The sequence below is a fragment of the Antechinus flavipes genome, chromosome 2, assembly GCF_016432865.1.
Source record: "Antechinus flavipes isolate AdamAnt ecotype Samford, QLD, Australia chromosome 2, AdamAnt_v2, whole genome shotgun sequence".
Taxonomy (NCBI): Eukaryota; Metazoa; Chordata; class Mammalia; order Dasyuromorphia; family Dasyuridae; genus Antechinus; species Antechinus flavipes.
The window spans coordinates 479362119-479380320 of record NC_067399.1 but is presented as its reverse complement, the minus strand read 5'-3'; the positions used below and the strand labels follow the sequence as shown (position 1 = coordinate 479380320).

The 18202-nt window shown below is 41.3% G+C and overlaps 1 protein-coding gene across 2 annotated transcripts in view; it reads left to right on the top strand.

Annotated features, from left to right (window-relative positions):
• Positions 1–12404, top strand: part of PLEKHF1 (pleckstrin homology and FYVE domain containing 1) — a 34643-nt gene extending 22239 nt beyond the window's left edge. For both annotated transcript variants that reach the window (XM_051979772.1, XM_051979771.1), the window contains exon 2: positions 2851–12404. In XM_051979772.1, the coding sequence (XP_051835732.1) occupies positions 2865–3719 (855 nt within the window). In that variant the 5' untranslated portion in view covers positions 2851–2864 and the 3' untranslated portion in view covers positions 3720–12404. The remainder of the gene's footprint in view (positions 1–2850) is intronic.
• Positions 12405–18202: the final 5798 nt, after the last annotated feature.

Here is an 18202-nt window from a genome sequence, read left to right as displayed (position 1 = left end):
TTCTACTTATTATTAGTTGTATTAACTTCATAAAACAGCAAATAAAGGTGAAAGAAAAAGTGAGTTTGCAGAAAGCTTGTCATGAGACCCAATTAGGCCAGATTACCCTAAGAACAGACACATGAAAAACAGAATAGATCTATCAGAAAGGTGGATTTCAGCTTGATGGGAGGGAAAGCTTCCTAAAAATTAAGACCAAATGCTTAATGAACTGTGTCAGAAAGTAATGAATCCAAAGACTGGATTAACTACCTCTTATAGATAGGATTCTTTTTCAGGTATATATTAGAATAGATAGCCTTTTTAAAAAATCATTATTTTTAACATTCTTTTTAAAAAATTGAGTTCCAATTTCTTGTCCTTCCATTGAGAAGGCAGGCAATGTGATATCAGTTATATATATGAAATCATGGAAAACATATTTACATATTAGCCACGTTGCAAAAAGAAAACCAAGAAAAATAAAGTGAAAAAATTTATGCTTCAATATGTTATCAGAGTTCATCATTTTTTCTCTAGAGCTGAATAGCATTGTTCATCAAGAATCCTATGAAATTATTAGATGGATCATAGTATTTATTGATCAGAAAAGCTAAATCTTTCATAGTTGATTATCAATAAAATATTGCTGTTTTTATTTACAATATTCTCCTGGTTGTGCTCACTTAACTTTGCATCAGTTCATATAAGTCTTCTCAAGTTTTGCTGCTCCCATCCAAAAAGAATAATAATAAAATTCATATGGTAGAATACAAGGTCAAGAATATAAAGGGAATCAATGGGAAAAATGTGAAGGAAGGCTATTTCTTATAGTACAATATTATTCCATCACAATTATATACTACAACTTGTACAGCCAATAGATGGGTAGCCTCTCAATTTCCAATTCTTTGCTGCCACAAGAAAGCTACTATAAATATTTTTTACATAGAGGTCCATTTTTTTTTATCTCTTTGGGACACAGACCTAATAATAGTATTGCTGAATCAAAGGGTATACATAGTTTTAAAGTGCTTTGGGTATAGTCCCAAATGAATGGAATGGTCAAACAAGTTCACAATTCCACCAATAGTGCATTGGTGAACCTATTTTCCATATCCCCTCCAATATTTTCCTTTTCTATCATATTAACTAATTTGGTAGGTATGAGATATCTCATAGTTGTCTTAATTTACTTTTCTCTAATAATAATAAAGAGCATTTTTCATATGGTTATGGATAGGTTTCATTTTTTCTTCTGAAAACTGCCTGTTCGTATCCTTGATAACATTTGTCAACTGGGGAATGGCTCTTCTTTTTACAAATTTGGCTTAGTTCTCCATATATTTGAGAAATGAGGTCTCTAACAAAGAAACTTGTTGAAAACATGTTTTTCCAGTTTCTTACTTTCCTTCTAATTTTGCCTTAGATCTGACAGGTACATTTTCCCATGTTTCCCTCATGTATTTATGATAGTACCCTTTATGTCTAAATCATTTATTCCTTTTACCCTTATCTTGGCAATGAATTGTTTTCCAGTTTTTGAACTGTTGAGTTCTTACCCCAAAAGTCTGGATCTTTGAGTTTATCAAACACTAGACTTACTATGATCATTTATTACTGTGTATTGAGGAGGACCTCATCTATTCTATTGATCTACCACTCTTTTTCTTAGCCAGTACCAGATTGTTTTGATGACTACCACTTTGTATCATAATTTGAAATCTGAGACTACTACTACCTTCCTTCATATTTTTTTCATTCATTCCCTTGATATTCTCAACTTTTTGTGCTTCCAGCTGAACTTTGTTATTATTTTTTTTCTAAGTCTATAAAATAATTCTTTAATTAAAGTTTAATTGGATAGTACTGAATAAGTTAATCAATTTAAATAAACTTATAATTTTTATTATATTGATTTGGCCTACCTATAAGCAATTACTATTTCTCCAGTTGTTTAAATCTGTCTCTATTTGTGTGAAAAGTATTTTGTAATTGTTTCCATATAGTTCTTGGGTTTGTCTTGGCATGTAGATTGCCAAGGATTTTCTAATGCTTACAGTTATTTTAAATGGAACTTCTCTTTCTATCTTCCTGCTGGATTTTGTTCATAATATGCAGAAATACTGATGATTTATGTTAGTTTACATCCTGTAACTTTGCTTAAATTATTCATTATTTCATCTGGATGGCATTTGATATCTTTTGTAATTCTATATCTCCAGTATTGAAGAGAATACCTTCAGTCAACAAGTATTTATTAAATGTTTAATATATGCCAGGTTAAGTGCAGGAGATACAAAAAAGGCAAAAAATATATATATATATAATCTGTTCCTTTATGGAATTCACATTCTAATGGGGGAAAACAACATACAAATAGTTATGGATATTCATCTACATCCATAAAGTGTACATAGAAGAGGACTTAAGATACCACTCTAGGAGGATTTATTATCTAGTGGTAAAGTCAAACCTAATTCATATGAGAGTTAACTATGTTGAATGTATGAATGAATGAAAAAATATGTGAATGAATGGACTTAGCTACTAGAGTCCTCCTCAGCTTTCACATCATTGTGTTCCCTACCTCACATACAGTTTTGTAAGTAATAGGTACCCTAAGCAGTAGACTGCTGAATGAACGAAGTGCCCCTAGGGAGTCATAGGCTACCATCTGGCTCAAATGAACTCACTCCTGAAGGCATCCTGGAAGTCGCCTTGGATGCCCAGGGGGCACTCCTTTGGCATTCCCGCTGGTACCTGGGACGGGGTCGGACACACTGATTGGTCGCTGCACTGACCCTGACGTGGTACCTAGGTCATTGCTACAATACCGACTAGTTTCTCTTGTTTTCTTCCTGTGTCTAGGGAAGATCGAGAAGATGGTGGACCACCTGGTGAACACAGAGATCAACAGCCAGAGAATCGCCGCTGTGGAGAACTGCTTTGGGGCCTCCGGGCAGCCTCTCGCCTTACCAGGCCGGGTGCTCCTCGGCGAGGGCATCCTGACTAAAGAGTGCCGCAAAAAGGCCAAGCCACGAATCTTTTTCCTCTTTAACGACATTCTGGTTTACGGAAGTATCGTCATCAACAAACGCAAGTACAGCAGCCAGCACATCATCCCTCTGGAGGAGGTGACCCTGGAGACCCTCCCCAATACCTGGCAGGCCAAAAACCGCTGGATGATCAAGACCTCCAAGAAGTCGTTTGTGGTGTCGGCCGCCTCCGTGTCGGAGCGGGAGGAGTGGATCAGACACATCGAGGAGTGCGTGCGGCGCCAACTGCGGGCCACGGGCCGCCCGCCCACCACGGAGCACGCGGCGCCCTGGATCCCGGACAAAGCCACGGACATCTGCATGCGCTGCACGCAGACCAAGTTCTCCGCCCTCACGCGGCGGCACCACTGCCGCAAGTGCGGCTTCGTGGTCTGCGGGGACTGCTCCCGGGAGCGCTTCCTCATGCCCCGCCTCTCCTCCAAGCCCCTCCGAGTCTGTGGCCTCTGCTACCGGGAGCTGGCGGCGGAGAAGCGGAAAGAAGAGGGCGAAGCGGGGGAGGAGGGGCAGCGGCGGCCCCAGCGGGGCCTTGCTCACCCGCCAGCGACAGCCTACGGGGCATCCAGTGGGGAGGACGAAAGCGACAAGTCAGATGAGGACAAAGATGGGGGCTCAGCGGGTTCCTGGCCCACGGGGCTGGAGTTCTATGCCTCCGGCGTTAAGTGGTCATCCTTCCATAGCTAACCTTTGTCCGCCAACGTCCGGGGTCTGCTGGGAAGCAGGCAGGGTCGTCCCCGCTGGTGCAGGCTTGGAAATTGGACACTACTGGACAGGTTAGACTAAGTTCTCTGACGGCTGTCCACAGAGCCCCGTTGTGCTGCTTTATAGTTAGGGAGTGAGCCGCTGGAGAAACCAGGTCATTCTTCTCGCTGCTCTCAGCGCTCCCACGCCCCTAAAAGACCTGCTCCTTTAGTCAAGCTCTTCCCACCGCGGAGCGGGGTATATTAGGAGGTCCCGCCCGTAGTCTCAGCCTCTCCGCGCCTGAGTCAGGGGAGCATTATGCAAAAGGCTTTTAGAACCTGAGGTGGGGGAAGGCCCCAGAGACCCAAGGGAGCAGCTATCTCCTTCGTTTTTTGGAGCTCCAGCCCAAGACCATCTACACCCAAAAGAGCCAACTGCCCCAAGGCCAAGCTGCTGCCCTGGTTAGCTGCCCCTAGCCGCTCCAGTCCGAATTCTCTGCCACATCATTGCTACAGAAGGCTTCCTTGGGTGATCGGAAACATTTCTTCATCCCAGGAACCATTCTGGGAGGGACCTAAGGAACCAGTAGGGGTCCCAAGAACCCTGAAGCCAGATGCCCAGGGATCTCAGCAGCCATCCTCCCTTGTAGAGAAAAACTGCAATCCAAAGAGCCCCAAAATTTCTCCATCAGAGCTCTCCCCAGGGTGTCCAGAAGGACCCGATGCTGACTCCCTGCCTGAGGTGCCGTGCAGCAATGAAAAAGCCACATTTCTTTAGTCTAGAAAAGGATAGGGCACATGACTGTGGGACTTCCTATATGTTGTATCAGCCCAAATGTTCATAATCGTAATACATCTCACATCTCCTCCACATTTCATTCTTTCCTTCTCTTCATGCTACCAGTCTGGGTGGGTACAGTGGGAGAAAGGGGAAAGAAGGCAGAATTAGGAGGAAAAGGCCAAGAGATCGTGGGGGAGCATGTGTACATGATTGGGAGGGAGATGCTTATAAGGCATTGACGCAGATGCAGAGACATATTTGTCTGTTGAAGCAGAAATCTGTTTTCCTTGGCTTTTCTGCTTTGAAGGAAAGCTCTCCATCCTTTTCCTTAGCTCAGCAAGGTCTGCTCTCTCCTGGCTGAATTCAGTAAATCTGTCTTATTTGGTTTAAACTGTCTAATTGATGACTTGAAAGAAGGAAAAATTTTCAGCATCCCTTTCAGCTGAATGCTATTTTATTTTAAAACCATACTTTGATATATTCTCTTGGCTTGGAGGGAACAGTCTTAGCCTGGAATAGATATTTCTGGCCATTTAGTTTTGGGAATCTTACCCTTGGCTCTTTCCCCCCTATCTACATTGGCTCAGGCACATAGCTCATTTTGCCCAGGGATGAAGAAGGCACAGGGAAGGCCAACTCCATCTCACCATTACCACTATAAATCTCCCCATTCTGTAAATGTAACTAAGATGGGTGGGTGAAATTTCACATTTAAAGGTCCTCTTCCTCTTAAAAACTCAATTATCCTTAGAAGAAATTAATTAGCTCCCCATACCTTAATGCAAGTGAGATTGTTTTTCCTCTTTGGCCATGGGCCCTCAAAAGAAAAGCAAAGAAAAACCAGCAAAAAAATGGAGGCATTGTCTTTAGTATTCCTCAGACCCTCATCATTTTGAAGCCTTATTGAGAACTTAGTCATAGTTAAGGAGTCCTTTCCTACTCTTCCCTCCCCAGATCTTTTAACATAAGGGCTCTCTCTTACCCAGATTAATAGTTCCAATTGGTCTGGATGGTTTGCTAATGAGCTACAACCCCTGGGAGTTCAATCCCCTGAAATACAAAAGAATAGCGAAAACATAAAGTGGGGAATTGAGCAAATATAACACAATCCAGGACTTGTTTCCCTACCTTTAAAAAATTGGGGTGGCATTCAGAACTTAATAAGCAGCAGCTCTCAAAGCCTTTTTTCCCTTTCCTCCCTTCAAAATCCAGTATAAAGCCCTTTTCCTTATAGACTGGGGTCAAAGTGGAATTTGCCCTCAACCCCCAGCATCTGGTTTATGAAGAAATATCTTGCCCTGGGAACCCAGTCTTCCTTTTCCTCAGAACCAAGTCCAGTGCTTTCCCCAGAGAAACTAGGGCCCCAAGGATGAGTGGGAAGTTTCTGTGGTAATAGCTGCCTCAGCAACTTCTTTCAGGAGCCAGATTCCATTTGGGACTGAGAAACCTCCAAATGGGGATAAAGGTTTCAGGGTTTGGGAAACTCACAAGACAGAGGGCTTGGTTTGGCAGGCAAATAAGGCCTGTGGGTTGGAGGGCATTCCACATGGCTCCACATCGTTTGGAGCTCCCCATCTAGCTATATTTCATTCTCTCCTTCCTCGTCTCCCTTTTTTCTTTCCATCTTTCTCTCTTTTTCTTTCCTATCCTCCCTCCTCACTTCTCTTTCTTTCTCCTGTCTGGTCCCCAAAGTGCTGACCACCCTCACTGCTCTGAGTCTTCTTCTTGCTGCTCTGCCTTGGTTCTCCCCTACCTATCTGACAAAACCTTGATCCCTTTTGATGGATCCTTTTTCAAGGCCTGCCTTCCAATTGTGGTTATCTCCATAGACTCTACCTTGAACCTTTTCTATGATCTCTTCTGGTCCCATAGACTCATTCATTATTTCTATGTAGACAATGCCCAGATCTAAAGATCCAGACTTAGTGTTTCTCCTAAACTGCCATAAGTAACTCAAACTCAATCTGTCTAAAACAGAACTCAATTTCTTTTCCCCCAAAACCCATACCTTTCCTAACTTCCCTAGTTCCCTTAAGAGCAGCACCACCTTACCAGGCACTTAGATTGGTGACAATGGAGTCATCACTGACTCTTCAGTCTTTCATCAATCAACAAAGTGTCTACCATGTCTACTTTAGCAGTGTGCTAAGGTGCTGGGAATACAGAGATAACCATAAAAAAATTCCTTGCCTCAAGAAGCTTCTCTGGGAAGAGAAAATACACACACATTTCAGAATATAGAGAAAACATATAAAAGACATACAAGATAAATTAGTAGTAGAAGCACAGGTGGCTGGTGGATGGAGAAAGGCTTTATGCAGGATATTGCATTGAGGTGACCTTTGAATGAAATTAAGGATTCTGAGAGATAAATTTAAGGAAGGAGTGTGTTGAAGGCATGAGATACAGCTAGGCAAAGGCATGGAAATGGGAAATGGACTGTTATGTGTTCTGTAGGGCCAGTTTGCCTACTGTAGTGTGTGCAAAGGGGAGTAATATAATAAATCTGAAAAAATAGATTAGAGCCAAGATGAAGGAATGTAAATACCAAGTAAAACCAAAATTCTGTGTATTTAATCCTAGATATAATAGAGAGCCATTTGAGTTTATTGAACAAGGGAATGACATGATTAGACATGCTCTAAGTACATATTTCTTTGGAAGCTGTGTGAAGAATAGGTTGGAAAGGTTCCTAGAGAGGAGACCAGTTGGGCAAGGAAACTAATTAGGAGGCTTCTGCAATGCTGCAGAGAAGAGGTGATGAGGGCTATGTGAATGGAGGGGGAAATAGGAGTGAAAGATGTTTTACAGGTCAAATTGAGAAATAGATTGTCAAATTGTCAAATTGACAATAGACTGGATGTTCGGAATTAACAAGAATGAGGAATCAGGAATAATGCTGAAGCTGGGAAAGTAGAATGTGAGGAAGAGGGTATGATAGAAAATAGGTTCTCTTGGACATGTTGACTTTGAATACTTATGGGACATCCAGTAGTAAATGTCTAACAGGTAGTGAGTAATAGATACTGGAACTCAGGAGAGAGACTAAGGCTGGATATATAAATCTCTGTAGAAATGACATTTAAACCTATGGAAGCTGATGAAATAACCTAAAACAGGAGTTTTTGACCTGGAGTCTGTAAATTTTTTTTTAAATATTAGGATAACTGAGTTCCTATATAATTGAGTTGTTTTGTAATCCTATGTATTTTGCACATTTTAAAAACATCCGAAAAAGGGATCTGTAGGCTTTGTGAGACTGCCAAAAGGGTCACAAAAAAAATTAAGAAACCCTGGCCTAAAGATAGAAAAGGACACAACACAGAACCTTGGGTTGTCCCCACATTTGGAGCGCAAGTTATAGATGATGAACTGGCAAAGAAGTCAGAGAACCAAGAGATACCTGTTCAATTAAAAACTCAGGAGAAAGTATCAAGGAGGAAGGGCTCATCAACTGTCCAATATTTCATTTTCTGCATCTTTTCATTAATTCTCTCCATTCATACAGCCACCATCCTTTTAATGCCCTAATCACCTCATCACCCGTCTCGCCTGAACTATTGCAACAGCCTTCTAATTGGTCTCTCTCTCTTGACAATTCCTTCCCCCAATCTGATTTCCACTCAGCTGCCAAAGTGCTATTCCCAAAATGTCTCTGACCATGTCATAACTCTGCTCCCAATGAGCAGAGAAAGGCTTCCTATTGCCCCCAGGATAAAATACAAACTCCTGTGCTTGGCAACAAAAACCCTTTGCAATGTGACTCTAGGCTCCCTTTACAAGTTTATTACATATTACTCCCATTCATGAACTTTACTTTTTGGCTAAAATTGTCTTCTGGTTGTTCCTTCCTCATTTGCCTTCGCCATGCCTTTGTATATGCTGTTCCCCGTGCTTGGATTTATAAGGATATTATAAGGATCCCTAGCTTTTTTAAAAGCTCTACTCATATACTGTCTCCAACAGCTCCTAGTACCCCTTTCCTACTTGGCATATGGTAAATCCTGAATAGAAGGTTGTTGATCTCTGCACTTCATCTTGGCTCTCCTTTCCCCTTCCCTCTCTTTCCCTCTCTTAGTTTCTCTCTTCTTTCTTCTTCCTTCTTCCACCTCCTTGTAGGAGGAAATGCATGAATGAAAATATTCATCACTCTGCTTCCGCTAATAGAGCACTGCAGTTGACAAAGCCATTCCCTATCTCCTTCCCCCTCCCAAGGTTGAGAATAGCCTAAAAGAATTAAATTGTATTGACCCTTGTTCTGAAGGATGACACGTAACCCTCCTAGAGAGGGTCCCTGTATCATTAGGGACTTTGTGCGATGGGTATATGCAAAGCTGTGTCTGAATTTTGTTGAACTTGGAGTCTGATTCTTTGACAAATCACTGTGAGTGCATGCACTAAGTGGGAGCAGAGGTTCCACACACACTCACCCTAAACTCATTTATCTTAAAGCAAACTCCTCAAGCAAACCTATTTGTGAATTAAATGGAGCCCGTCTCTACAGGAAAACAAGGAGAAAGAACTGGATTTATAGCACCTCTCCTAACCTGGGGTCCCAGGGTCCCTGGAGCTGGACAGCAGATCTTATTGCTACCCCTGAAAACTAGCCTGCTCTGCCTGAGAGCTCATAGGACCACCCTCCACCTCTGTCCCATGAAGTTGTCCAAGGTTATAAAGGGCAGCTGGGAGACAAGGGGAAAGGATCAGAGATCTGGAGCTGGGCAGGACCTTGGGCCATCCAGTCCAACCGTCTCTCATTTTTATAGTTAAAAAAAAAAAAAAAAAAAACCTGAGGCCCCTGGCTAAAAATGCCTTGCCCAAGATGACACTAGTGGTGAACATCGCAGGTAAGATCTGAATTTAGATCTTCTACCTAGAAGACCAGTGGTCTTTGCTCTGGGCCAGGCTGGTGGCTAAGATAATGTGCCAGGAGACAGAATGAGACCACATTCAGAGATGTGGAGGCTCTGGGTTCAAATCTTAGCTCTACCACCCATTAGCTCTGAGTGTGTGTTTGGGGTGGGGGTAGTCACTTCTCCCTGGTCCTCAGTTTCCTCCTCTACAGAGTGAAGGGGGTGGACTAAACGATCTATAACGTCTCATTCCAGTTCTCAATCTTTTGATCCTCTGATCATAAGTTGCTAAGCCAAAGGGACATGTGAGCCAGCAATCTTGTCTGGGCTCATTGGGAATGTGGAATGGGAACAACTAATTCCTGGGCCTCTGTTTCTCGAAGATCCCTTTCCGCTGAAGTCTGCGGTTGTCGCTTCTCGAGGAATCTTGCGGATGGAACGTGGAGGGATAATTTGGGAAACATCTGCAACCGTTTCTGCCTGGTGGTGCACGGGGCATCTGGAGGACAGTGGGGGCTAACGTCCCCACTTTCAAGGATAGGCCTCCTTTGTAGCATCCTGCCTTTGTGCCCCCAGGAAGCTTTTTGGCATTGGCAAATTATCCCCTTTTTCTAAATGTGAAGATGGCAATAGAAAAACACCACCCACATCGGGACCAGCTGGAAGATTCTGCTAGGATTGTGAATTTTCAGGTTAAACTTTGCTTTCCTCCCCCTTCTTCCTCCTTCCTCTCCCATGTCAGGGGAGATTAATATTCTTTTTTTTTTTTAAAGAGAGTGCTTGAGGTTTGGAAGAAATACTCTTTTTATGTGGGGGTGGGAAGCCGCCAACTGTAATTTCCATGTGCAGCTCCATTAGTTGTGGCTGCTTCAGGTTTCCAAAACCACTGGCCCCTGTGCAGAGAACAGTAGGAACTGTCTCATCCTGTGGATGTTTCCAGCCACAAAGACTTTGTTCCTTCCGCAAAACACAAGGGAAGCAAAGGCTGGTGATGATTCTGCCAGGAGCTGATTTGACTTGCAGACTTCAGGTCCCCAAAGAAATAAGCTCCTGTCTCCACGGGTATGTCCTGGCTGGATTTTCAAAGAAAAATGAGCCTTATAGAATCCTAGAATGTTAGAGTTGGAAGGGACTGTTGGTGCCCTCAATACCAATCCCCTAATTTTTAATAGAAAAATAAACTAAGTCGTGAATAAGGAAAGTGGCACATTCAAGGTAGAATACTAGGATTATGTTTTTTTTTTAATTGGAAGGAACTTTAGGGGTCATCTATTTCATTGCTTCCTTTGACAGATGAGGAAACTGAGCTCTAGAGAGGTTAAATTATTTGCTGAAAGTCACACAAATAATAAACATCAAAGATGAGATGTCAATCAAGATCCTCTCTTTCGAAAGCTAGTGTTATTTCCTTTCCCATGAAAATAGGTTCATTTTCAACTGGAATGGACCGTTGAGGTCATCTGGTCCAACCCTTTCATTTTCAGAGGAAATTGAGAGTCAGTGAAGTCAGATGTCTAATTCAAAATTACACATATAAGTAATTAACAGGAGGGACAAGACCCCTAGAGTAGCAATCTAGAAATCATGACTTCTAAGAATTCTTTTAAAGACTGGCAATCAATCTGATTCATCCATTTTGAAAATCTGAATTTTTCATGTCAAGTTCTTATGAAACAAGACCCACTACAAGCATTTATAAAATTTAGGTAACTTCTTTGGAATTATATGCGACAAGCTGGATGTTATAGACTTTCAGGCACTATTTTGGGAACTCATTGGATTCATTGGATTTGCCATAGAATCGGGCATCCCTGGGTGCAAGGTCTAAAAGAAATCAGGTAATAGGTCCAAGAGCATTTATTGACTCTCTCCAAAGGACCACAGAATCTACAGCTAGAAGGTATCTGAAAAACTTTGTTTCTGTCTTGATCCTACATAATAAACACACTAATCTCCTAACTATTTCAATGGGACCTGTGTTTCTGGTCTTCCTAGATGGCACTGAGCATTCTGAGTTAGGTTGTGGAGACAAGCAGCCTGGATGGGTCTCCCAAGGCCTATCTGTAATCTCCAGGGCTGTTTTGTGTTCCCAGAGCAACCATGCAAATAGCATTTCTGGGCCCAATGCCGTCAATTCCTAGAGCTGCATGGAAACAGTTCCCTCATTGCTCTCTCCCCAAGGCCACAGGGAGTTGCGTGGAGATGTAAAGGGAGGCCCCCAAATAGGGGTGTCGTTGTTACTAAACAGCCCTCCCTGCTGAGTGATCCCCTCCAGCAGAGAGACACAAAGGCCCCAGACACTGGCCAGCACTTCCAGGAAAGATTATCCAGACACATGTTTCCTGTTCTAGGAAACAAGCCGGCCTGGCCTCCATTTGTAGATGAGAGGGCTGCTGTCACGAGAGGAGCAGCCCTGGGTAATGAAATCCCTGTGCCTGGTGCTTGGGAGCGCCTCAGGGACCCCACGTTCCAAGGGGAGGCAGAGACCTTCTAGACCGAGCCACAGCTGGGCCAGCGTTCCCTTTACGTAAGCTCCAGCAGGTAGCCAGAACTCTCTTGAAGACCTCCAGGAAGAGAACACCTGCTTACCCCTGGGATTCCAAATGAGCTGCCTGTGTGAGCAATTTGAACAGAATTCTTGGGTACCTGATTGAAATGCCTTGATTGAAGGAATTGAATAGAGATACAGATGCTTTGTTCACATTTGGTTCTGAGCTCCAATTGATTGATTCAACTGAAATACTTCTTAACTACTAAGGGTATCAGTGTGTGGCCTGGCCAGTTACTTTCAGTGGGGTGAAATGGAGCGATTTAATTGAGGCACCCTCCACCCCTTCTACTAACATTGCCTCTGGAAAGAGTATGTCCATGGGTATCTATATTTCCACCATTTCTGTGACTTCTCAGACTTCTTCCCTCGACCACCATGTATTTTTCGACCATGAGAATATAAGCTCCTTTAGATCATGGAATGTCTCCCTTCTGTATCTCTAACCCCAGTATATAGTAGTGTCTTGGCATAGTAATAAGCACTTAATAAACACTTTGGAATTAATTAGTCATTCCTTTTTCTCTCTTTATCTCATCTACTTTCCTATGCTCAAGTGACCATGGTGGGGAGAGTGCTAAAAAGGTGGTTGATATATTTCATGAGTGCTGGAATATATGAATGACAAGTAATATATATAACAAATGTGAGGTATGGATGGATAAATGGCAAGTCCCATCTGTGCTAAGAACAGAAACTTAAAAAAAAAAGGAAAGACAATGGAATTTTGGGAACTTGAGAGCTATCAGGCTAAGTGATTAATGGAAGAAATTGCTAAAACATAACCTGTTTAAAGGCTCAGACTTGAGGAGTTACCCAATGTCCTTCTTCTTTCTGAGTCACATCCACAAAGTAGGTCATTCCTTCCTCACTCGCCTTCCCCCACTCACTCGCCTACCCTAGAACTCACATGGTGACCCTGCATCTATCTTCCACCAGCTACCTCACTACAGGATGTGTGATTCTGGCTGCCAGAGCCACGGCTGCTTCTGCTGTTCTCAAGGGAAGGAGACAGTCACTTGCCAACGCTGGGCCCCACAGCTGAGGAAGTGGCTTCTCTGGGTCAGATTGAGATTAGGTCATCAGGGAGCTCTCAAACAGCATGCAAGCACGTTACCTCGGCCACCAGTTCCCCCTTCAACTTTCCCTCACCTCCCCACTACATACAAAACCTCTGCAGATAGAAGCAAATCTCTGGATCTTATTGGGTTACACCTCTATAAAACGAGGCAAATAATTTATGCTGACCTCTCTTACGCCATGGTCTCTAAAATCACAAGTGCATAGATCTAGAGCTGAAAGGGACCCTCCATATGAAAGGAAGTAAGAAAGGGAGTGAAGGCTGAGCCAGAATTGAACCCAACTCTTAATTCTAAATCCAATGCTTTTTCTACTAGCCCAGAGCAATTCAACACACTCTTTGAAAGCACCTGTTATGGTAGGATCTGTGGGGAAGAGTGTTCAAATAAGTCACGGCCCCTACCCCATAAAACTTACAGCATGAAATTAGTATTGTTGGAACTTCCTATCTCCAATAAGGCACATCCCCCTGAGCCTACCCAACAGAGTGGCAACGGTTTTATGCAGAGGATGGAAGCTCCTTTTCCTCAGGGGGAGTGGGAGTGGGAGCAGGCTCAAGAGGAGAACGAGGGGCCCTGCCTCTCCCTCCAGCTCTGGCCCATGTGGGTGACAGATTTCTACCACATCCGATCAGAGCCTCTCTATTTGGACAGAGTGCCCCAGCCAGTGCTTAAGCATATGTTTCTCAAAGAGCTGTTTCTGCTGAAGTTTGCTGTCTTCACTCCTCACTTGCAAAATTTCACAGATGTTTACCAAATTATCCACAGGTTATATCTAGAGCCATTTCTAAGAGGGACAGAAAAGCAAGCAGCATGCTACATACCCCACTTCTACCTTTGACTTGAAGTTCTTCCTTAAAGAGACAGGATGCCTCGTTATTCTTCCATTTAAAATGTGTGTATATATGTGTATATACATATAGACTAAAATTTACATATGTGTATAAATATGTGTATGCATGTTGTATAAATATATATTTAAGTATATATAAATGTATATATGTATATGTGTCTATATACATATATGTATTTTAAGTATATATGTATGTTTTATATAAATACATATATTTATATATGTATGTGTGTATAAATACACATACATACAAGGTACATGTGAAGAGTGTGAACTGGGAGTCAGAAAGTTTTAGTGCTGGCTCTGCCATTAACTCTCTACTGTGACCTCAGAGAAGGAATTTTTGCTTTTCTGGACCTCAGTTTCCCTATACGCAAAATAAAGAGGTAGACTGGAATGATCTAAGGTCCTTACTAGATCAAATGCTCTGCATTCTTTCTTAATACAAGGACATCTAGAAGAGATCACATTGTTCTCTTTTCCAAATGTGAGCACAGAAAAACTGGAATAAGCAACTTATTAATGATACTAAAGTCTACTGGAGCAAATACAAGGATTGCATTTAAACTGTTTATCTCACCCAGTTAATTATCATTATTCATTAATTTTTCTTAAATGATTCCCTTGAGATAAGGATCAGAGTGGATTATTTTAACCTTTTTTTCCCTAGAATCTCAATATATTTCTGAGAGAGAGAGATAAATTATCTTTTCATCCTCCTTGGAAGAAAAAAGCAAAACAAATTCCTATATTGCCTATGTCTCAACCTGTACTCTAAGTACAACTCTCTGTCAGGTGTGGGTATGTTCATCATAACTCCTCTGGAATCATGATTGAAAAAATCATTGCATTGTTCAGAATTCTTAAATCTTTCAAAGTTGTTTGTCTATCCACTATTGTTCTTATTGTATAAATTGTTCTCCTGATTCTGCTCACATAACTCTACATCAAATCATAGAAGTCTTCTCAGGTTTCTCTTAAATCGTGTTCTTTATTATTTCTTATAGTGTAATTGTATTCCATCATACTCATATACCGTAAGTTGTTCAACCATTTCCCAGCTGATGGGCACCCCTTCACTTTCCAGTTCTTCGATATAACTAAAAGAGATGCTATAAACAGTTTTTTTACATATGGGTCATTTTCTTCTTTCTTTAATCTCTTCACCCAAAATATCTTAATTGCCATAAATTTTGGTATCTTTTCAATTCTTATCATTCTTGGCTTCTCTGCAGCATTTGATTCTTTCACCACCATTCCCTTTTCCTAGACAATGTCATTAGTTTTGTTGGCACTTTTCACTCCTGACTTTGCTATATACTTAGCTGCTCCTTCTCAGTCACATTTTGTAAGATCATCATACTTGTTATTCTTACAACAACCAGCAGCACCCTGAACTTCCCAAACTCCAGGCTGAGTTCTTTTTTTCCTACATACTCTTTCAATGGTCTCATTAATAACCATGGGTTCAGTCTCTAGGCAAACAACTTCCAGATCATAATTTCTCTCCTAAATCTTACTTCAGCTATTCTTTATCTTAGACATCTCCAACTGGATGTCCAATAGGCATCTCAAACTCAATATATCTAAAGTATAACTCATGCTTTCCCCATCACTCTTCTCTCTACCTAATCTCTCTAATTCCTTTTGTGGAGAATTATCTCTCTTCAAGTCACCCAGATTCACACTCTCAGGATCATCCAAGCCTTGTCTCTGTTCCTTAAATCTTACATTCCATAAGTTGCTAAACCTCATCAATTCTATAATAGATCTCATACCCAGCCCTTTTGCTTTACACCCACAACTGCCACCCTTTTTAGGCTCTTGTCACCTCTTGTTTGTACTATTTCCACAACCTTCTAACTGGTCTCATGGTTTTCAGTCTTTCTCATCTCCACACATCTTTCATACAGCTGCCAAACTGACACTTCTAAAGCATAGTTCTGACAATGTTATTTACATGCTCAAGATGCTCCAAAGGTTCCCTCTTGTCTTTAGGATAAAATAAAAACTTCTGGTTTTTAAAGTTCTTAACAATGTGATTCTACCTTTCCAGACTCATTGCTTTCTTTGCTATCCTGTACATTCCAGCCAACCTAACATGTTTTCTCTTCCCCTTACATAGCATTTCATCTCTCATTCTCATGCCTTTGCATAAATCCCAAAAGCTGAAATGTACTCTCACCTCATCTTTGCTTCACAAAATCCCTAGCTTCCTACAAAGCTCAGTTCAAGTGCTGTCACCTACAGGTTGTCTATCCCGATCCTCCCCAGTTGCTAGTGCCCTCCCTTTCTGGAAATTAATTTGTATACAATTTATATTCAATTTTTGTGTGCCTTTTATTTTCCCCAATAGAGTGTAAGTTCCTTGAGGAGAAGAAATGTTTCATTTTTGTCTCTGAATCTAATAGAATACCTGGCACATGTTGGGCACTTAATAAATGATTATTGAATTCAAATGTCAAAGGCAAAAAAAAAATGCATTCCATACATGAAGGACGGTCTTTTCAAAGGCATTGAGATAGATGGGAGATGAAATGTTGAGTTCTGCAAACACTCAAGAGGCCAATTTGACCTGGAAGATAGAAGGTATAAAAGTGAATAATATGAAATAAGTCTGGAAAGGTAGGTAGGAACCAGATTGTGTAAGGCTTTAAATGTGAGACTTAGGAGTTGGTATTTTTAACTTAAAGGCAATAGGGAACAGCTGAAGATTTTTGAGCAGTGGAGTGACATGGCCAGATTTGTGCTTGTGGAAAAGTATTTTGGCAACTGTAAATGAATTAGGATGAATTAGAAAAGAAGGAAGGAAAGAGATCAAGTAGGAAGTTATTGCAATTGTCTAGCTGAGAAGTGATCAGTGTCTGAATAGGGTATTAACTATGTTAAAAGAGAGAACAGAAGCTGCACAAAATGTTGTAGAAATGGAATCAATAGGGCTTGGTGGATGAACATGAAAGATGAGGGAGACAGAGAAAAGGTCATGAGAGTTGAAGTGCCTAAAATAATAGTGTTGCTTTTACAGAAATAAGATAGTTTGGAGGAGTTTTAGGGTAGGCAATGATGAGTTCTGTTTTGGACATGTTGGAGACACCCATGGAATATAGTGGACATATCCAATAGGCAGCTGGTAATTTGGAACTGGAGTTCAGCAAATTGGTTCAAACCGGATATATAGATTTAGGCATCATTTATGTAGAAATTAAAATTGAACCCTACAGATACCATTGTTTCTGCTTCAGACATTGGAAATAGTCAAGGCCATAGCCAGAGCCATACTTTATGATTAATGAATCACAGTAATCAGGCCTTCAAGCTCACTTCACCCACCTTTTATCATCTCAACACAGCAATATTCTAGTCTGGTAGCCTACCTCAGAACAGAAAAGACTAGCAGATTCCATTACACTATCTGTTTGACTTTGGACAACTTAGTTTCAGCTCTTTCCCCCTCATTTTATGATGAGGAAACTAAGTCTCAGAGTTAGAAAGGACTTTTAAGATTATCTCGTCCAAGACTCTAAAACATCACACCATGCTCATATGTAACGTTTTCTCTGGCTAGGGCTGATAGGTGTTAGTATTCCCATTTTATAGGTGAGGATTACTTGATTTCATAGCATCACACAGTCAGTAACTCTTAAAGATTCTAACCCAGTTCTTATAGACTCATAGGATCACAGAGCTAGAGCTAGAGGAGACCTCATCTTAATTTTACAGACAAAGAAACAGGCTCAGAAAGGTTGGGTGATTTCCCCGAGTTCATACAGGAGAACAGCAACAGGGCTGGGATTTCAACATATACTTGAATTTCAACCAAGGTCTTCTGACTTCAAATCTTGTGTCCCACCAAGGTCTTCTGACTTCAAATACCATGTCATTTATACCATATCAGTCTATCTGTTTCCCTAAATCATGATATTTTAAAATTGGTCCTTATATCTTCCTCAGGAGTGAACTGAGGACTCTGTCTACAGTAGGTGTTTAATAAACATTTGTTGGATTTAATTGAAATCTCAATATTAAAAAAAATTATGTAGAAGGAGGGAAGGGCTCAAGAATCAGTCAAAAAGCAAGGGGAAATTTCTAATCCATAAAGATCATCACAATGTCCTGCCAGACTTCTTATTGTCTCAAAAGGAAATGGAAATAGTAAGAACTATGATTTCATTGATACAGAAAACTCCCAGAGGAGGAATTCCCTCTACCAAAGCAGGTTAACACTGTCTCTGCAACTTAGAGAGTCTTGGCGGTTCTCTGACAAGTTAAGTGATTTAATTAAGCTAAGGTCTCACAGCCAGAATATAAGAGACAGAACTAGAACTCAAGTCTTGTTGGCTTTAATACCAATTCTCTATCTACTGGTATTTTGT